The following is a 22,083-nucleotide window of genomic DNA, read 5'->3' as shown; positions in this document are numbered from 1 at the left end:
ATCTCCGCACACGGGATCGCTTTCCCTTTAATTGCGACATCGTGATGAACTCGGCATGACCTTGCAGTCGGCACTTCCTTGCTGATAGAGCAAACGCAGAAAACGGGAAGACCGGGAAGCAGTGTTGCCAGGTCAGGCAAGGCGGCATAGCCCAAAACTAGAGAAATTGTTGCACAAATGTAGCCAAACATGAAAAAGAGCAAAAAGATTGTGTAGCCAAATATAGCCATTTTATTCTGCAGTTCTATTTGTATATACATTTTCGCATTCGACTACAGCAATCCATTTTTGTATAACCCGTCGTAACAAAATGTTCGTGACACCATGACAGTCGACCCTTAACATCAACAGGGGCATCCTGCTTGCACACCGAACACTTTTTGGTTGGCCCCGGAAACACAAGTTTCGGTGAATCACTGCAGAGGGTGAACCTATCGAAATGAATCTCGAATGTAAGCATGAACAAAAAGCTTGAAGGACGCTTCAGCTTTAGGAGTGGAACGCGATAGCATTCAAAGATCCCTGACTGCTTCTTTCACTTCCTGGCAACTGCAGCTTATGTAACTGTAATGTTTACCTGCGAATGCTGGTGGTTAATGCTATGCACGAAAGCTCTCTCCCTCTCTCTCTCTCTCCCTTCTTTTTCTTCTTCTCCTGCTTCTTCCTCTTCTTCTTCTCTTTTTTTTTTCCATTTCTTTGCACAGCGGGCGGTGCCGCTGCACACCGGGGTGCCCCAATGCACCATTTCATCCAATCATCGGCGCCCCGAGGCAACCCATTGCATGCCGGTGCAATTTGCCAAATTCGCCCTAACACAGACCTCAAATGGCAGCTAGAAAAGGGGTTTGTGGTTGAGTTTCCGCGCAACAGAAATATGTTTTCTCGTATATTCAAATCAGAATCCAACACTATCATGTCTGTAGGTTGTGTGTAAGTCGGACATTGCGAATTTTCTGATGCATTTTACTTTGAGACATTCAGTTAGTTCAGTAACACCTATGCGCCAGGTGGAAGGCGTGTGTGGTTCTGGATCACTTTTCTCATATGCATAGCAATGCTGGCACAGGGCGCTGATACAGGATTTTCTACAACACTGTCACATTATAATTCGTCTCACAGGTAAAGGGAAATGGCAGTAAAGCTTGTCATGAGAAACTTGGAGCAAGTCAAAAGCGGTACCTGGTGTTATACTTCATCCAGAAATTATAGCCATGAACACACTGGAGCGTGTCATCTATCCGCGCTTCCCTTCTTTCATGCCGGCACCATGATCGCTTGATCCTATTTTATTTCTTTCCCTCTCTGAGCATAGCCATGTTAGTACAATGTACTGTGAAAAACACCCTCTGCTCCCAGGCTCATTCCGATGCCCAGTGATCGGGTGTATGGTGACTGAAACTGATAAGACGAAGTTGAGACGATGTTGCTGGCGCAGATGTTAGCACGGTTAAACGCAGTGTAACATTAAGTGCACCAAAGATCAAAGCCGTCAGCTCGGACAACGATGCACTGAGGAGAGGGGGGGAATTTCACGCACGTACACACGCACACCCACACCGCCAGCTCGGCCATCTAAAACATGGCCTTCGAGATTTGTTGCTACTCGATGAGAGCCACCTCTGTAGCGTGGGTTAGGGTGCCACGTATAGCCCAAACAAAGCCAAGTCGCAGATTTTCAGTAGCTCAAATATAGCCACATAGCCAACTCGCCCAAGTCAACACCAAAAATATTTTTCTGTAGCCCAATTTAGCTATATATAGCCAAACCTGGCAACACTGCCGGGTAGACGGACGGTGTACTAACCCAAGCCAAAGGAGGCATTGCCTGAGCACACATACTACAGCACATGGAGGAAGCTACGGCAGCTAGGCTCAAAGCGTGTACAAGGTGGCCATTTTGAAATGCTAATGGCGATATGGTAACACGGATTTAGAGTCATACTCGATCCTAACACGCACGCAATTTTCAGACCCATTTTATTGGAAAAAGTAAACGTTTGATTCGGTAAATACGGTATATATCCCGCAATAGGTGTGCGTGACCAGGCCAGAACTTTTTATTTTAATGCATCGTATACTTTAGTAAATGTGTGGTATGGATTTTTTCATAGAAGTTGATACCAAGAAAACATGGAAACATTTGCTGATTTCTTTGTCAACCCCCATGTTTTTCTACCCTAATTTTTGCCAAAAACACATTGTGCATGCACACTTAACAATTTTCGTCTCTTTAACTGGCTAATATAAAACTTGTTTGGCAGTCGGTATCTTGCGTCTTGCTTTTAAATATGCTTTCATGCTTGGTTTGATGTTGATTTTACTCAGAGCAATAGCAAACCACTAAAAAGGTAATCGTACATAAATAATTTACCAGTTAGACAGTGAAAAATGCCTTTTTGGAATGTGGAGTGAAATTTAACTTCTTTTTAATTGAGACACTGCAGATTTTTCTTTCCTCCAGTTCCATCAAAATGATTAGAATTCTTTTTTTCCTCGTTTAGCCAGACATGGGGAAGTATGCCAATCAGGTGATGCCCATCCTCCTGAACCACTTGGGTCAAACAGCAGAGGTGATGGCTCAGACGCAGAAAGACCCACCAAACCTCAGCAAGACCTTCTATGCACTGGAGACCTTCTGTGAAAACTTAGGTCTGGCTTTCTATGCGCTGTGTTATGACCTAATATACCTTTCAACTGCTAAGAGAGGAGAAACCTACCATGGTAGCTTAGTGACTACAGTGTTGTGCTGCTGAGCTCGAGGTCCCAAGCTGCCTTGTACGTTTATCAGCCCTAAACACTTCTGATAGCGTGTTTCTGCATCACAAATTTCTGTGATTATCATGTAATCTGTTCTGTAATTGTCGTGTAAAAGCGCCGGGGGTACATTCAAATTTAAAAGGTTGTGGACTGTTGGTTAGTGATGCAAAACTATGAATACTATTGATTAGGGGTGTTCAGGTACCTAAATTTTCTAATTGAATACAAATATTTGGGAAAAAATGACTTCTGAATGTAGAATTGGATATAGAATATTTTCTTATTTCTAAACATGAAACAATGTTTTTGTTAAGTCCATTTAGTGAAAATAAGGTTTTATCACATTACAGTAAAACCTCCTTAGTAATTCAAAGTTCGCCAGACCACGTAAAATGTTGAATCAAGTATTGCCCAAAAAGAACAAAATACAGAAAAAGAAGGGCGGAACTGCACGACGCAATCACGTTGTGTTCAGTTTCAGTGTAGCAGGGCTATTCGAAGTAATCATTGATGCGAGATTGCTTGGTATGGTAGTTCACTGCACCAACGATCATGGGGCGAAATTCTTGGCGATCACTTTCAAGGAGAATGTCACTTTCATAAGAATTGGCGCTGGACACATCAGAATATACAGCCAACAGCACTCTTGGCATTGTGCAAAGATAACAAGCTTCGTGCAGTGCCAGAAATGTTGTTGGCTTTATACGTGGACATGTCCACCTCTGAGTTTCGTGAAAGTGATACCGCGCATGGTCTTTAGCTCGCTAATCATGCACAGCACCTCACAGTCACCAGCGCTACTCAACACAGCTGTGGACAATGTTCAGGGACTCACTAACTATCACAGAGCTAAAGGTTTGTCAGTACCTGGAGTTGCAACCACAGGCAAGGAACTGTAACCAACTAGAATTTCAGAGATCAGGCCAGAGCTCCACAACGCCTCTCCGAAGTGGCTATGAAGTATTTTCGGCATTCAGCAGCGTTAGTAAGTGCAAAATGCATGTTCTCAGCTATTACCGGGCATCCCTCAAGTAACTTTGTTCACCTCAAGGACCCCTGACAATTTTTGTAAAATAAATGAAGTTCAAATTGAACATGCTTGTGTATACCGACCAGAATGCTTGGCTGACACATGATTAGGTTACACATCTTACAGTTCAGTTTGATTGGAAAGAAAGCTGTTACAAATTTGTATGACTGCAGTGCAGCAAACTTCATTGTATTTTGACTTTTCTGGATTATAACATAAACTAATTTTGTTGGTGTGGTGTAACATTGGTTGTTTTGAATATTTAATATAGTGATAGCCGTATTTGTGATTTCAGCAGTGGAGACAAATCATTTAATTAATTCGCCAAAATATTGTTATAAAAATGCATGAACTGAGTGTTATAGGTACTCTGTTATCCTAAAATTTTCTGTAATACATCTAGCTAACAGTTAAAAACTATTGATGGCGCTACAGATAGCAAACGCTAGAGAACTATAGTAACACCCTCAATAATACCTTTGATGGTATTTTTTACGCTAAATGATTGATACTATGAATAGTTAATTTTTGAATAGTTTTGCATTAGTAATGTACATACTGCAAGAAAGCTTAGTAAGCATCCTGAAATAAATTGTGCTCAATGATTGGTTGGGCATCTCAATTCCGGGCTTTTAGAAAATCAGTTCCCACTTTTCCTTCTTCCTCTCTTTCTTTCGCAAACCTCATGGTTCATAACATGTGTTTGTCCTCTGTTATTTTAATGCATTAGCATTAGGAATGGCAAAGTGGAAAAAGTGTGTGTGTGTGTGTGCGTGCGTGTGTGCGTGCGTGCGTGCGTGTGTGTGCGTGTGTGTGTGTGTGTGTGTGTGTGTGTGTGTGTGTGTGTGTGTGTGTGTGTGTGATCACTACCATATGAAGCCAGCAGGCATTGAAGCCAAGAAAAGCATAGTGGTAAGTAGCTCACATGTCTCCTTGCACACACACACTCACTCTCTCTTTTGAAGTTGTAAAAACCAGGAAAGGTTTCAAGATAAGCGGAGTTTCGAGATAAGCAAATTCACAAAAATAATAAGCCCCTAGATTCCTCATTTAAATGGGCCTTCGATGTTTGGATACTTGGAAGCTTGAACTCTTGCTTTTTGCTCGAAAAACCTTATTCGAATCCATCCACGACTGTCTCCTTGTTCTTAAACACCGTCAACAGTGTGGACAAAGGAATACCAAATTTCTTGGCTATGTCGTACTTCTTTATTCCTTTCTCTACCTCTTTTATGAGGGTGCAACCTTACACTCCAACGTCAGCTATTTGCACTGCTTAGATGCTGCCATCCTGGTGCAATTCTTGCAGTATTCACTGAATCCACAGTCAAGCGTCACAACTTACGTGGTGTAGGGCCCTGATCCACAAACTTAGAAATGCAGAGCACGACGAATAAGCAAACTGACCCTCTCCCCACACATGTGAGCATGCTTGTTGCATAGGTAATTTGTGCCTACTTGTACTTGTCATACTTCATCAGGAGTAGGAGGTAGAGAAGTAAAATTTAATTGAATTTTGAGGAGCATACAAAAAAAAACTGGTTTCTTTCTTTCATTTTTTTTTCAAGAAAATACGAAAGATTGAAGAAAAGACTATTGCACACAGAGCTATGAAAAACACATTTATTTCTCTTAATACTGAAAAGAATATAATTGTTACATTACTGCATCACAAAAGTCCCAGTAGAGCTTCCGGGTTCAAAATCTAGGTACTATTTTACGTCATGGCATTGACTTCACATTAAAGGGCCCCTCACCAGTATGGCTATCTTGGGCTGACAAGCGCAGAGCATACATTGTGAAATAACAATTGTGTCTGCCAAGTATTACATCACTACGCGCACTGCGGAAAGATCTGAAATTTCAATCCGAACGCCGTTTCCCTCTTCACTCACAGGCGCCGCGCTCCAAGCCGGACGGTGACGTAATCGTGCCTCTGCGCCTACATAATCGTGTCCACAGTGCGACGTCACTCGTGGTGACACGTGACTTCAAGAATTATTCAAGACAACATCTGTTATCTGTGCGATCTGTTGCTTGAATTGACGAATTGAAGTTTAGAGAAATAACAAAACAACACAAATGGAATGTCTGCACGTTTTTTGTTTTACTTCGCACCGAAGCGAGAGAGATGGTACTTCCGCTTCACCTGCTTGTTCCCACGGTCGTGCGGTCACGTGCGCAGGTACCAAAACTATGCCAGTTTCTACCGTGTTCCAGCGCGTGATCATGCTCTACGATCCACTTGTTCTGCCTCAGTATTCGTGTAGCACTGAATTATACCGCTAGTCATGTTTCCTTGTGCACAGCGCGCAAAATCATGCGCTGGGCGAACAAGACAACAGCTCGCACGCGATGCCGTCGGTGGAGATGCATACGCCAAAAAGAAAGAAAAAAAAGTGAGGAACAAAAAAAAAAAAAAGGCGGGGCGGGGCCTGTGATGTATGCGTCACGCGATCCTCGAGTTCCGGTATGGGAGAACGCAGGGAAGGAACTTCACTTGCGTAGGCTAGACGGGGCGAGTGGAGAGAGCATCTTGCTTGGCAGTGGAGCCCGCCTGCTGAAATCATGGGTTGCACTGAAATATTTCTATCTCGGCTATTAATGAGCCCATTTGAAAAATTTCTGCGGCAAAACGCTCCCTATAGGACATGTAACAACTTCCAGCATATAACTAAAATTTGCTATGGGGCCTGGTGAGGGGCTCTTTAAAGCATCAAGACCAACATTTGTATCAATCTGTGTCCAATTCAATTCTGCTTGACGCGTCAACGCTTCATTGTGCAACGGACGAAGCCTTCTGGACATTGAGGTTCGGTGCATGTACACAAGTTTTTGCGTGCGATTCTTTGCGAGGCTGTTCCGTAGCTTGGTGTGCAATAAATGAGTGTGCATACCTTTCGTCACGAGACCACCCATCAAGACAAATGAGTTCGTACCTTTGTTCAAAATCATGTATGACCTCCGTGCCGTGTGCTAAAAAGCTTCACTGGTCAACCACTTTAACGGAGTTGAATCGCTTATCATGTTGTTATCATGGGCTCAAAGGATGTGCTTTTTACAACTCTTTGAATGTTTAAGAATCTTCTGGAAATGTTGTGCAGAGGGAGAGCTTGTGTCCTACTTGCCAGATGTCATGCGGCAAGTCCTCCTCTTCCTGACAGCGCCATCATACCGAGCTAAGGAGCTGGCCATTAGTGCCATTGGCTCTGCTGGTAAGTATTGATTTGTGTGTAAACACCCAAAATGAGCAGCATCAATTGCCATGCCACCCCGCTCCCACCTTTTTTTCTTGAAGAGGTGGGGACAGGGGGTTGCCTGCTATCCATCCTGCCACTCACTTGGCCTCTTCTATTAGGTTGTTTTTTTTTTCTGTTCTTTTCTTTTTATGTGATTCGCTAATAAAGCTGTATATCTGCACCTCTGTTTGTTGCTCTGCTTTGAGATGTCCATTTCATTCCCTCTCAGCCATATTTTCATTTTTGTCTTCGTAAAAGCATCAAAATAAACCTAGAAATTTTGAAATAGACAGATGAACAGAAACCTATCGCCGCTGATTTTGTCTAGATGTTGCTAGCCTAATTGCAATACAGTAGGGTATAGGAATTTTTATTACAAAATGAGATGCATTATTAATGAAAAGTGTCTATTAAGCTGTCTCACTTTTTGTCTAATCGTAGTCATTTCTCTTTTCCCACGAATGCAGCCAATGCTACAAAAGAGGCAATGCTACCATACTTCCCTCAGATCATAGGTGACCTCAAGCAATATCTAACGGAAAACCAGTCGGAGCAGAATGCCACTCTCCGAACTCAAGCTGTCGGTGAGGCTGCAGCAGAGCTGCTAGCACCACATTGCTTTATCATGGAAAATGAGCTTTTTAATCACATTTTCAGACACGTTGGGCTGTTTGGCTAGGACTATTGGAGCTTCCAATTTTTTGCCAATGGCTCCAGAGTGTGTGCAACTTGGGTTACACCTGATCAATGCAGTTGATGATCCTGATTTACGCAGAAGCACGTGAGTAGCGTACACTGTTTGTGCCTCTTGAAAATTCTTAATGCAGTCGCTCTCTAGATGACCTCAACTTGATAAATGTCACTTTTTGAAAGCACAACTTTCTTGCACTTACTTTTTTTTACTACCGCTGATGCTGTGTCATATCACATTGAACAGAGCTATGTAATACTTGCCTTGCAGGTATGGAATGTTTGCATCTGTGTCTTCGGTGCTGAAAGCCGACATGACACAGTATTTGGAACCTATCCTGGATCACATGTTTACTTCCTTGCAGTCAACTGAAGGTGTTGTGGTATGTTAGATTTGTAGATTTCAAGAATGTACAAGCACTACAATTTCAATTTTTTTTTAAATACTGATTCAAATATCGCTTTCATTTTGGTCTTCAAATCGTGTAATTATTTATAAAAATTTACGAGAACACTAATATTTCCAATACTTGTGAGCAATTTGTGTAGACAAGCAAGGCTGTGAACATGAAACTGATGCAAATGGGCATTAATCTTTTGTGAAATCACAGCTACTGCTGATACCTTCAGTATTGTTCTGTTACATGTATGAAAGCATGCGAACAGCATTTCAGTGGCTGGAGAACCTTCTTTGTTATCTTAAATGTATCAACACAGGAACTTAGAGCAAGCTTGACAGCAGGTCAATTTTCTACAGCTTGCAAACACAGATGCAGCATAGGTTTATTAGATAATGCTCCAAATTTACTAAATATATGGCCTTCACTCTTGGTGTCTTTGATGTCCGTAATAGTTTTTTTTTTTTCCTCACTTTTACCTTAGCATTAGAGATGTGCAAATAATTATTTTTGAGTCCAACTCGAATACGAACTGAGTAGTGCCAGAAGCAAATCGAATATTCAATAGTTGGATAGTTTTCCAACAATGAAGAGCCATAATCACAATTAATATAAAATGATTTTCACATCCTAGTATTAAAGTTAAGTTTCTGTCATTACATAGTAAGTATTAAGCATTGTTTATTACAAGCACAAATAGAGCATTAGGAGCAAACAAGTTGTTCCTTCGCATGCACACGACTCTTTAGAGAATGCGAATGATCGCTGTACAGCCTGTAAAGTATGGCTAATTAAGTGGTGTAGCCTGCTCCACTATGCAAGTTTCTATGTTTTATGTCTGTACTATGCCCTTGGGGATGAAAATTTACCATACTTTTGCTCCAATTTTATGTTTAGTTGGGCGCAATTGACGTCCTGAAGTATTCGATAAGTATTTCAAAGATATTTGCATTTATGAATCGTGACTATTCGATTTGTTATTCAAAAGTTTCAAATATTCGCACACCTCTACTTAGCATGCACGCTCATTTTTGTTCTACCCACCTCCCTTTGTAACGTGGTCTGGTGTCAACATTAAACAGAATGACAAAAAAGGCTGTTTGCCTAAACTACAACCATTAATTACGTGGGAAACAGAAAAATTATGTGTAAGGAAAATAGTTGCAGCCTTTCCTTGCTGCTTAACACCTTTGCTTCTGCCCGTTCACCTGGAGTATTGCGGCACATTTGCCTTCTTTGTTGAGCGTGTGCTGTGTTGCAAAAATTCTTCTAAAATTGGCTTCAGGCCTCGCATTTACAAAATATCTGATTTATTTTGTCCACAAAAGATTTCCTCATCAGATGCAGTAAAAAAGGCTAGAAAGTGAGCATAAAAAGTTTAAAACGTGCAGGAACACCGAGTCCAATTTTGCGATTGTTGCACTCGGGGCACCTCTTGGACTTTAAGAACTTGGCCCTTGAAAACTAAAAACAGCATCGAATGGGTCTGCTTCACAGTTTTCAGTGATATGTGCTGAAAAACATGAGCCCTCTCAAAAAGTTGTACGGTGAAGTTTTTTTTTAATAGTTTGGTACCCTGGTTGCAACAGCTACGACAAAAAAGCGGAGTCTGGCGAGCAGGAATTATTTATTGTTTTACAAACAGCTCCTGTTGAAAGTGTGGACAAATATGTCCATCTAGGGTGTGAAACCTAAAACAGCCAGAAAAGAGCCTCCGATGTGCTGTCATCTGTGAAAAATAGCTGGAAACAGCCGCTGCAGCCAGCAAATTGCTGGTCACTCTGACTTTGGCCTTGGCCGTCACAGCCGGTGAACTGCCAGCTGTGGAAGTGAATGGATTAAACCCAGAAAGCTCATACACCATTCTACATCAAGGAAAATTAAAACATCTTGATCATTTTTCTTTCGTGTCATGAAAAGTACATTCATACCAAAAGAAACTGTTATTTGAGTTAAAAATTAACTATTCTTGTAAGTAAATAATTACTAATTAGTTTGCTTAGCTATTCATAAATGAAACTTTGCTCCACCATGTCAAAAACACTACTATGACTTTTGCATTAAGTTTCCCACACTTAAATCAAGATTTTGAGGTATTGAACTCAGCAGGCTTCGTGATAAGATAATAAAATCTGAAGTATGCTGTAAAGGCTGCTATGTTGTTACTTTTTTAAAAAATGACATGTTTGTTTCTCTCTCTCTCTCTCTCTCTCTCTCTCCATGCCGTAGACACAGCCTGGAGACACTTGTGGCTCTAGCGTCCAACTCTTTGATGACCTTGAAGAGAGTGACGATGAGGCTGCTGAATTAGACACTGACAGTGCAGGAGATGCTTTTGATGATGATGACAGTGAAGATGATAATGAGCAAAGGTTGGTCCAACTAACAGCTCTCTACTTTGAAATCTGCCAGCACTTTTGACTGTCTTTTGAGCTGAAAACAAATTAGGCATTCCGGTACAGTAAAACTGATTATTCGGATTTTACGGGACCGCAAAAAATGTCCGCTAATAAACAAATGCTTACTATATCAATGTTTTTATTTACTGAATAAGTCGGTAAATCCTGTTTCTATTTTGCCCAGAAGCAGTGCGGAAGCTGCAGTTCTCATCATCTGGGGCCTTATTAGCACTCGTAGCGGCAAACACCTCGCAACTTCCTTCACAGCGTGGCTGCAGCGCACATCTTCGTCTGAGATGCACTTTTCATAACCACATGCACATCCCGATTATTTTTTCTCCAGTGAGCTGGTCACCAAGAGATCATCCGTTCATCGCAATATAGCCAGTGCTTTTTATTCTCAACAGCTTCCGCCGTGTTTGCGACATTGCAATGAGTCAAAACAAGATGACTGTTAGCCGCAACCGCTGTGGACGAAACTGTGGCCGCTATCAACGCAATCATGTACAGAGACCATGAAGTTCTGAAGGAACACAGCTAGCACATGCCCCTGGTCAAAAACAAAACTACTTTTGGCCGCAGCTGCTGCAGCTGAAACCACGGCCGCTATCGATGCGATCATGGATATCGGATATCATGGATATGGAGTTATAAGGCACACGGTCAATGTGGTGTTATGCACAGCAGTAAATGCAAGAATAAAGGCTCTAAAGGCAAAAATAAGCACAAAGCATACTGGTGACTCTGTCTTTCATGTACGATTTCCGCTGATGACTGTGGCAATGCAGGTTTTACGGCTTCGTTTCAGTTGGATTCTAGTGTCGTGTTTGGCTCTCTTGAGTTACACATTTGCAGCGCTTTGCATTCGCCGAGCTTCGAGAGTTGTCCGAATTAACAAGGGTTTGATTCCATTAAATAATACATACGCCTGTCGGGACCAGAGGACAAATCAGAATTATCCAATTTTCCCAATTACAAAGAGTCGAAATAGCGAGGTTTTACTATAATGATATTTATGCATATAGGGTGTATCAGCTCACTTCAGCCAAAGTTGAGGAATATTTAGATTTGATGTTGCGCGACGCGACCAAAAGAATGTTGTTGGCTATTCTATGAAACAAATCACAATATTTCGCATTTTGGTGCTTAATTAGTCAAGATTATTTAATGAATTCACAAGTCTTAGAGCATTCTAGGAATTGTCTGATCATTTTTTTCTCTATGTCGTAAAGGAAGCCTGTGAAATGTGAAAAAAAAAAGAGCGTGTGACTGCATGCTTGTGCACCACAATCACAGTGCTCTTTATCGTGCCATGCATGGATGAAAAGCACTTATAAGCTATTGTACTCCAAATGAGAAAGTGGCAAGGTGGTTTTTAGGCTTATTCTGCTCATCGCTGTCATGAACTACCATGTCTGTTACTTTCAGCAGTGCACCTGAGACCAATCGCTGGAGTGAATTTTCAATATCTGCTTCACTGACTTGTCACTTTCTCATCGGTAGTGATCTAGGTTAAAAATGCTGTTCGTTCATACGTGGCATGATCAGAGCACTGCAGTTGTGGTACCCAAGTGCACAGTCACATGGTTTTTTTTTCGTACTAGCATTTCACAGGCTTTCTTTATGATGTAGGAAAAGTGATGAGGCACAAGGTAAGCAGTTAGATACTGCTGAATCGGACATTTCTTAGAATGCTGTGCAACTTTCTCATTAGATATTTTCGCCTAACTTCAAATGGACCCTGAAACGATTTTTACAATTTTGTACGAACACACTGAGTCGTTCGAGTAGGCCCTTCTGATCATTAAGTGACATATTTAAGTGCTTTGTGTAAAGCGCATGGTTTATTTTAAGGTGTTCAAAATGTGCATCACTACCAATTACAGTGGCGACGCTCCCCTGAGTTTTCAGCCGCCTCATCACCATCTACATAGCGGGCGCACATGATGTCAGTCGGGCACGCTATCCGATTGGCTGCCCACATTGCATCGTCGATAATTTTTCCAACATTATGGTGAACAAAGTTTGTTCATAATAGTTGGAATATTGCTTAATTTGTTTCTATAAAAGAAAAGTAGCATAGAGAATGCCTAATGGCAATTTATCACTACACTAGAGCACTTCCAGCACACAGAAAGTGTCGTCTGCTTGTGTTACAGCATGCTCCATGTTGATGCAAGCTGCACGGTGAGTGTTGGTCTTGAGGTTTCTTTTTGCAAGCACCATGAATCGCCCTTGTTGCTTTGTGGGCTGCAAATCTTGCGATCGGTGACCTGTCAAGCTGTGACATCGTGTCCCTCTACAAAGCAACAGGCAAGCAGAGTGGCTGCAGCGCATCAGGCTGCTGGTATTTAATCTGCACCAGGATCTATACATTTGGGGTCGTAACTTCAACTTCACACCGGAAGATTACTACCACAATAGAGCTTTAGCGTGTCCATCATTCCCGTAAACGCAAGCAGAAAGGGAGTTTTGCCAGATGGGCAGAGGTGCAAATGGGAGCGGCCTGCAGGATGCAGCCACCTGGTGGCACAGAGCTCAACCAGACAGAGAGCTAATATAGTAGTAACCGAGTGTATTCTACTTTGACCTGCCGTAGTTGCTGAGTGGCTTTGGTGTTGCGCTGCTTAAGCACGAGGTTGCGGGATCAAATCCTGGTCATGGCGGCCACGTTTCGATGGGGATGAAATACAAAAACACCCATGTACTTAGTTTTAGGTGCACATTAAATAACCCCAGGTGGTTGCAATTAATCCGGAATCCCCCACTACGGCATGCCTCATAATCAGATCATGGTTTTTGCACGTAAAACCCAAAATTTAATTAATCTATTTATTCTACTTTGCTGCTGGTGTTAATTTTCGGCAGCAGCGTTATTGTGGACACATTGTCTTTCTGCATGTTTAGAATATTTTACACTAGGTTACAGCAATATTACCTCTGTGTTTGGCTGGTTGAGCTGTGCACCACCGGGTGAATGCACCGTGCAGGCCGTTCACATTTACGCCTTCCCCCCTCCATCGAAACACCCAGCTCGCCTGCATTTACCGGAATACTGGACCCACTCGGCACTGCAACATAATGCTTGCAACACACGCTGCTTGGGTTGCCCTCACTGAGGATCAACAGTCGGGCAGCTAGCAGAGAGGTTGGAGAGGCTTCGCGGGCTGGCTCCAAGATACCGGATGTAGACAACATGTCAGATCATGACGCAGAGCCAGTGAAGGCGGCGCTTGGCCCCACTTGCTTGGCAAATGAGTTGAGGAGCGAAAGCATGTCCAGGGAGGAGGGTAACTTGTAATCGTCCGTAGCCCTATTAATATGACTCTTCACTTAAAATGAACGCGAATGTATTACTCTGCCTGTACCCTATGGATCTACAAAATTAGTCCAAACCATTTCAGGAACCCTTTATAATAAACATGCAAAATTAGGTAAGTTACCTTGATGAAGATCCGACTAAACAGAATGCAAAAATTGTGGTTTGTTCCATAGGAGGACCAACAATATGCTTCTAGTTACGTCCTCCTATACCGAATCCAGATATTCTGAAACCTTAGGTTAAGTTAGTTGGAACACCCTGTATATTCATGTTGTGTCCCGATTTTCATGTTTCTGTCTGTCTATCTGCAGGTATGCCTGTACGTATGTGCATGCATGCATCTGTCCGTGCCTACGTGCAGATAAAGAACATGAAGCAAAAGCATGTCTCGTAAATGTTTATGTAATGGCTAGGGTTTAAGAAAAACATTGCGCTTATGCAGCTGCACTGTTGCAAATGCCTACCTGGAAGAGAAGGAAGACACGTGCGTGGCCCTCGCAGAGATGGCTGAGAACATTGGACCAGCTTTTGCACCATATCTGGAAAAGTGCTTCACTGAAGTATACCAGATGGCTGATTACCCAGCTCCGGATGTTCAGAAAGCAGCACTTTCCTGTCTGGGTCAGCTGACGGTGGTGCTGTTCAAGAGTGCCACTGAAGCTGGTGATGGCAACTCTGCAAGCATTTCTGGTGAGCTCATTTTCAAAGATTTCACAGATAGCGTGGGAATTTAAAGTTTTTCCTTGCTTTGTATTTCTGCTTAAAAGGGGGCTGTCTACTGCTCGGAATATGTCTTTGGATTGTGGTTGGTACGCAAAGATTGTGTATTACATTGATGGAAATGGGCATGCTTTTATTCCATAAGCAACAAATTGTATTTGGCTTTGGAAATAGTGCAAAAACGACATGTGGCATCACTTGATGGTGAAACAGTATAAACAAAATGGTGTACCATCACATGACCTCCATGTAGGGAGAGCTATATTGCTTTGATTCATTGATGCATTGCTTGAAGTTATATTTTATGCACTTCTGCCAACTTCTTTCTTTCTTTCTTTTTTTTTTTTTTTGAGAGAGTTGCATGTTGGCAAGTGGCGCTGCATTTGTGCAGACTGTCCTTCCTGGTTCAGCTGACAGTGGTGCCAAGAGTGCGAATAGCACCGTGGAAGTGGTGCAAGAGTCACTGTCTTTTTCAGGATGTCGAAAAATGCATTGCATCTTTTAAGGCATGCCGGCATTGTCACAACACGAGCGTATGCATACTTTATCATAATATACCTGCTGGACCATCACACTAAAGGCTTTTATTTCAGTAGCAGTGCCAACTGAACACATGACTAGGAAAAAGAAGCTAATGATTTATGCAACCGATTACGTGCTGAGGATGGCTCGCGAAGTAACACTTGCTGCAGAAACCCTATGCAGTTGCAGGTTCTCAATTTTACTGGCATGGCATTCCCATCGAGTCCAGAAATCAGTGTTGCAAGAATTCGTACACAATTTCAAGAAGAGACTACGCAGATAAAAAAAATTAAGGTTTAAATTTTTTACTCGTTCTTCAAAGAAACCACCACATGTTTAGACACTCCTGTACTGCTACAAAATAGGAGGTCCTTGAATAAGGTAGACAGTCTAAGGCATATGAACAGTCTGAAAAGGCTAAAAAGATACAGGGTGTTCGAATAGGGAAATTTACTAATCGAATCTGGATATTCAGGAAATATGACCAAACAATATCGAATTAAGTAACAAATATTTTCTAATTTCCAAAACTACTTGAAATAATTGTTTGAGTGCTTCTGGGTGTAGTGTTATATGATGCTTGGGGTGTCCCCCCCCTTTTTTTTTTCTAGTCGTATGCATCCTAGGGAACACATGAAGGGGCACTGTGTTGGGCAAAAAATGCCCCAACTATAGCATGCCTTCCATGCCAAGCTAAGCACTGATGGATGAGCAAGAGATGCTGAGTTCAAGTGTTAGCTATTCCATATATTCGAGAACTCTATGCTACTTGAAATTGTCGAATATTTATTTCTTTTCTAATGTAAGGGAGAACAACACTTATTCTGTAATGTTATTCTCCCTTTAGACAAAACTTATTCCTGTTTTCACAATATCACTCACGCTGTAACTTCTAGTACACTGAAGTCTTTGTAGTTTCCATTAGCACCATTCAAAATGCAGATCCAGGGCACCATACACTTCATTGTCTTCTTTAAGGTTTCTACATAAGGAAAGTCTGATACAAGTGGTGACTGTTCCGAATAATTCTGCTGCTCGGGAGGCACATTTGTTGCGCAGGGATGTCGGAGAGTAAATGCATAGGGCAGATAAACCGTGGGCTCACTAATTTCCAGTCATTCTATTAAGATGTCTTTAGACAGCCTATGAAATTGTTGTCTTGATTTGGGCAAATCAATTTATTATTTGGCCAGGGAGCAGTGCTGTAATATTACACCTAAGCATAGTGTACTGTTATGCCGGAATGAAATGCGAACAGTGAAGCACATGGCTTGTGGCACACGAAGAAAGGCTGCTTCGTAAAATGCTTTGCTACATTCAGCCAGGGGGCATTTCACATCATGAGATCGTATTTTATAATGATCCTTTTTGTTTTTTATTCCTTTCAATTTTCGTCATAGGCTCAGATGAAGCTCCACTAAATGATAAGAACAGAAAATGAGATGGATCATTACAACATACCTCTGCTGTCATGTTTGCCACTATTGCTCGGCCTATGTTTTATGCACATGCCAGCGGAGCTGTGCAATGCTCATCGCTAGACACCAGTGTAAAAAAAAGTATTTTTTGTTCTTTACAAGCATCCACTTGTATATGCTAATGCACATTGTATGAATCAGAGGCCTGCAGCATCCCAGTGGCATGCTTGTGAAACGCTGACAAGACTTGTTGTTTCACTGCTTCTGCGTGCACTATAGACGGCTGCATTAGAGAAAGTAGTCATCCTGCTGACAAAGACACTACAGAGAATGTTTTCCGCAGTTCTTCAGCAGAGCACTGCAGGCTTTTGCTGCAGCTTCAGCTTGCGCATTGGCAAATCGCAACATCGCGACAGGGCAATATTGGCTGGGAGGTTGGACAATGGTTATAACAAAGTTATAGATATTGTGAAGTAATTTTGGCTCCCCCTTTGACTCTGTTATAGTAAGCTCTTACTATACACAGTAGTTTAACGAAGTATTTCCTACGTTTACACCTTTGTGCCTAAAAAGAGAGGGAAATCTAAAGACAGAAACAAATATTTTTCATTCATTCTACTTGGCATTGTAACCCCATTTTTTGCTTGACTCAGCTAGTTTAAAGGGGCCCTGAACCACATTTTATTGAATTCGAGAAATGCATTTGAAGTTAACTTAGACTATATATATATATAAATAATTTGTCACAAGAAGGTCTTCGATGCATTCAGCAGAAGCGGAGTTATTGGCAATCAAACATACCATTCGCGGTGCTTCCGCTCCTTCTTCAATGATTTGCACTGTGAAGGCTACGGCGGAGCAGGGTGTGCCCACAACGCTCCACCTACTAAATGTCACTGTGGTGGCTCACCGACGGAAGTAGGCACATCGAACTTGCACATTTTGAAGAGCTATCAATAACTTGATCATTATGAGGCAAAGTGCATCTAACTAGGAGCGGCCAGGAGTGAGCACCCACTGGCAAGCATGCATGTGGTCTGATCTTAAGTTTCACGTGGTTCAAAGCTAGTTAAGTGTTCAAAACTAGTTGAAATTAGCGAGACCGGACGGCTAGACACCGATAAGCAGGGTGGCCAAAGTTTAATGCCTAAGTGGGCGGCCACGGCCGAGCTTGAACAGACGATAGTCAGCTTCTTCCGGAAGCATGTAATTATTATCAACATTCGAAAACAGATTTTTGCTTACTTCAGCCTGCTTATTAAACTGCGTCAATAAATGTACATACGTAATAACAGCAGGAAGAAGCATACTGATCCAAGCACCCTTCTTGATTGATGTCAGCTATTGGCCAATAGCAGCTGCGTATGGGAATCCGCCATATTACAAAATAAAGCATCCAGAATAGAGTGAGGAGCAGGCTTCTGTTGAAAAATGAGCATTTGAGAGAAAGATGACTTCGCGCTCTGTTTGCGAGATGCACGCGTCGTGCATGACTGCAAAATTTGGCCGATGTTCACAGCAGCGTATGCTATCCAAGGACTGTGTTTTTTCACCAAGCCCAAGGGGTGGTTCAGGGCTCCAAGTATGTGTACTTGGGCCATTCTAGTGTGCCGTCAGTCCACAAAGTGTACAACAAGCAGACAACTTGTAGTTTCAGGCTACACTTGTCATTTCACTGTTATGAATCAGAGTAGAGAAGAGCTATATTGGCAAAAAAGTAGTGACATTTCTTAATGGTGGAAAGAGAAAACGTGGTAGACAAATAAAAGCTGTAAAGACAAACGTTTTTGTAAAGACTGACGCACTAAGAAGCCAGGAAAGGAGTGGATGACTTGTATGATGAAGTGAAAGAAGCAGAAATATAAACTACACTTAGAAGTAGAAGATTGACGACAATAGGGGGAGTGATTATTACCATTATTTAAGTTGCCTAATTAATCATATTTTTTTCTTTTGCATGTGTTGAGTGTGTGTGCCTGTTTGCAAAATATTCAGGTAGGCCAAAGTAATCTAAGAACAGTTAGGTAATGATCTTTTTGGCTCTACAGGGGCTAAAGCATAGGCCAGTTATTGTCTTTGAGGCAACACCATCCTGTGGTGAGGAATGAACTTTCACAAGTCTAAAGACAGTGGGGCTTCTTAGGAAAAGAAAAACATACTAATGTCATGCTTGTTGTTGCCACTGTTGTGTAAAAAGATGACTGCTGCTATTTCAAGTGTGGAAAATTACTGCCTACTACATTCTCTTCTGACTTCTACCTATTTATGTATACTCTTTCAGATGCATCTAAAGCAGCAAGCATGCTTATTTCTAAGCTTGTGGAAGTTGGGCATATTGAACGAGAACGAGAGGTTGTCCTTGCAGCCCTGGAGACATTGGCTCTTCTTATTAATGAACTCAAAAGTGCAGCATTTGAAAGTGATGAGCAAATGTGTCTTGTTGTCGACTTAGTAAAGTCTGCCTTCAATAACGAGGTGCGTAACAACATTATTTGTTGCCTTGGTATATAGTTTTATTATCTCTGGAAAGCTTCCTATATTGAACAAGTCACTGACTGCAGTTTAGTATGGACTATTTGTATATGCTCAGTTGTCTCCAATTCTTCATGAAACTGTCATATGCCCCATATAGCCGGTGAATACTGGTGATTGAACTTGTCAATGCCATGATGTGTATATAAGAGTTTCCGGACGAGCTCTGCACGTACTGACAGCATAAGCCATTTCAGTGATGGGGAATTTCTGAGATGTTGTAGAGCAGTTTAGTCATAGCTAAAATGAAACAATCTTGATTGAGCTTCTACAAACCACAGCTTTCGACTGCTGAGTGACTATGTGTCCTAACGAAATTCTGAAAAGCTTGATTGTTAAGATTAAGTTTTGCCAGCCAGGAACTGACATGACATTTTCAACCAGTAATTTTTTTTCATTAAAGGAAGGTCCAAACACTAAACCCCAGAAGAAAAACTGGCAAGTGTCATAGTGGCCAAAATATTTTACTGTAATGCTTGTTTCTGTGAACTAGTTTTGCTTTCTGTACCTGGGTGGTGGACACATCATGACATCATAGTTGACTTGTTCACTCCATTTCTGCAATGGCCATGCGACTGCCACACACAAGCACCCTTGTTGATTTATTATTATTTTTTTAATGAGCAACATCATCAAACCTAACCTTACTGCAAATTTTGCACACTGTCATGACATCATGATAATGTTGATGATGCCATATATTCAGGGATGCAACAGCTGTATCAGTTGTGCCATTTTGATACAATTGCGTATTTCTGCACCAAGCTGTGCCAAAAGCGTGACATTTGTTGAAAATGCACCCTGCTGAGCCAAAATGCCTCGACTAGCCTCAAAAGTTCTCAGTCATGTGGCCGGTAGTATAAACCGATGTCTTAATTTGATCTTTCACGATAAGTGACTACCACTGTCAAATGTATAGCACAAACGAGCACTGTGGTACGAGGCAAGTTCAATTCAAAGCCCGCATCTGGCCACCGCTGCACTCCATGCAAGACGGCTCGACCACATCATGCACCTTGCAGTCTGGACACCGCAAATAGCAGTGTATCTTCTTTTTGTTCAAATTGATGCTATGAGAAAAAAAGCATTCTCGAAATGGTGGATTTTGGGATCGTCAGCTGTTGTTCTTGAGCACCGTGAGCTACGGCTTTGCTTTCAAAACTGATTAGGTCTAGCGGCACCTTCGGTGCTTGCTCAGCACTCAGCCAACAGTGGTGGGCAGATGTGGTCTGTTTGTGTGGTCAACACGAAAACGCTCCACAAACGCTGAAGGCTTGCATTTTGTGTGCCACGCGAAATGCAAGCCTTCAGCAGACACTAAACAAATTTGGGGGATGCAAAAAGAGAATGTCGAAAAAGGCGAAGTATTTATGTCATGTCAGTGATGTCTGCACTAGTCATGTATAACTGTATAAGATGCCAGTTAGCTTATAGTCATATGTAAGAGCAGTTTGGTCTTGTCTTATACGTATCTAGTGTAGTCAGATGCTGCTCAAGTGGAAGAGCTGTCTGGTAAACTAATAAGTTTGGGCTTGTCGATGTTCTAAACTAGTCAGATGCTACTCAATGGTCAGAGCACTTTGAAGTACAAAAAAAATATATATATATATATTTTCAGCTTTTTATACCAACCTTTTTCTTCTATGCTTTATGTTTATTTGCTTCATCCTATAAATATTCTAAGCATTTGAATCAACCTGCTTTGCAGGTTGCCATGAATTCACCTCACCTTGCGAGTTTCCATAGAATTCATTGGTCACTTTTGCAGGACCTTTTCCGCTGAAGCTATAAAATGATTACACTAAAGTTTAATGCTTTGTAGCTGTGTCACATTGCTGGGGTTAATTTTAAATAGTTGCTGAAAAAGTTTGCATGTTTTGTTTTCTGTAAGTAAGTAAGCTTTCTTCTGTTAACTGCTCCAGATTTCGAATTTGGTGCTCCAAAATGGAGTTTTCTTTATTTTTTCCATAACCTGCTCCATAACTAAAATTTTCCTGCTCCAAAAATTGCTCCAAATCTTACTTCAATTGACGCACCCCTGCATATATAGCACTTCGAGACTAACCTTAGTATCACACTAAAATATATTATGTTTCACAACCTTTATACTTTCCACGTGTCATCCTTTTACTTGGCATTGACCATCAAACCAGAGACAACTCACATAGGCTTGGCAAATGGCAGGGCATCAGTAATGGTGTGCTGGTCTGCAGGTGACAACTATCAAACTTCATAGGAATGGTTAAGCACTTAGATGATGAGGACATTAAAGAAGACAAGCACACAGCACTTGTTTGTGTCTTCTTTCACATCCTAGTCATCTATGCACTTATGCGTTCCTAAATATGTCATATCAACAAGCCCGAACATGCATGTTCATCGAAATGCACCCAATCCTGATTACTTCGCCCACATTCTTACAGAGGCAGCGTGGAAAAAGTTTGTGAGTTGCTGTAAAATCTGCAACTGGCACTGCCCATCATACACAGTTGGAGCACATGCGTCCCATCCATTGGGCACACATGAAGCTCGCACCAGCTGTTCCGACTAAATGTCTCCGAGAATTAAAAAATAATGTAGGGCTTTACACAAACAGCGATCACTGTGTATTGATGGACATCATTTCTGCAAGTCACTTTCTTTTTCTTTTGTTGCAAAAATGTGCAAATAGCTAGGTAACTTTTAAATAATTTGCCTAATCTATAAGGCATCAATACAAACGTTGTGGAGCAAGGTCTCGTGTGGTCCTTTTTTCGCTGAGAAAAGAAAGCCAGTGAATTTTTTTTAAATAGCATGTGACAGTGGATCCATGTGCCAGGGATTGCAGTGCTCTCAAACGTGACCTTCATCAAATAAGGGCTTAGATGTCACATTGAAATTAAGGGACTGCGCTCTTTCCCTGATGCATTAGCATCATTCAGTGCTCATCCTTGTTGCTTATCAAATGCAAAGCCCTGCCTTTCAGCATGCATAAGATACATAGTGTAATGGATGGTGAGGTGGTGAGGTGTAATGGAGTGAGGTGGCTGGTGTGCAGACAGGTATCATGTGGTATT

At 41.7% G+C, this 22,083-nt stretch overlaps 1 protein-coding gene across 1 annotated transcript in view; it reads left to right on the top strand.

Moving 5' to 3' along the window:
• Positions 1–22,083, top strand: part of LOC126547299 (importin-4-like) — a 126,478-nt gene that overhangs the window by 78,576 nt on the left and 25,819 nt on the right. Inside the window, exons 15-22 of the mRNA XM_050195258.3 lie at positions 2,502–2,649; positions 6,892–7,002; positions 7,494–7,610; positions 7,684–7,807; positions 7,988–8,099; positions 10,344–10,486; positions 14,278–14,525; positions 18,777–18,970. Of these exons, the coding sequence (XP_050051215.1) occupies positions 2,502–2,649; positions 6,892–7,002; positions 7,494–7,610; positions 7,684–7,807; positions 7,988–8,099; positions 10,344–10,486; positions 14,278–14,525; positions 18,777–18,970 (1,197 nt within the window). The remainder of the gene's footprint in view (positions 1–2,501; positions 2,650–6,891; positions 7,003–7,493; positions 7,611–7,683; positions 7,808–7,987; positions 8,100–10,343; positions 10,487–14,277; positions 14,526–18,776; positions 18,971–22,083) is intronic.

This window comes from Dermacentor andersoni, chromosome 1, assembly GCF_023375885.2.
Source record: "Dermacentor andersoni chromosome 1, qqDerAnde1_hic_scaffold, whole genome shotgun sequence".
NCBI classification, from domain to species: domain Eukaryota; kingdom Metazoa; phylum Arthropoda; class Arachnida; order Ixodida; family Ixodidae; genus Dermacentor; species Dermacentor andersoni.
This window is presented reverse-complemented; position numbering and strand designations above follow the sequence as displayed.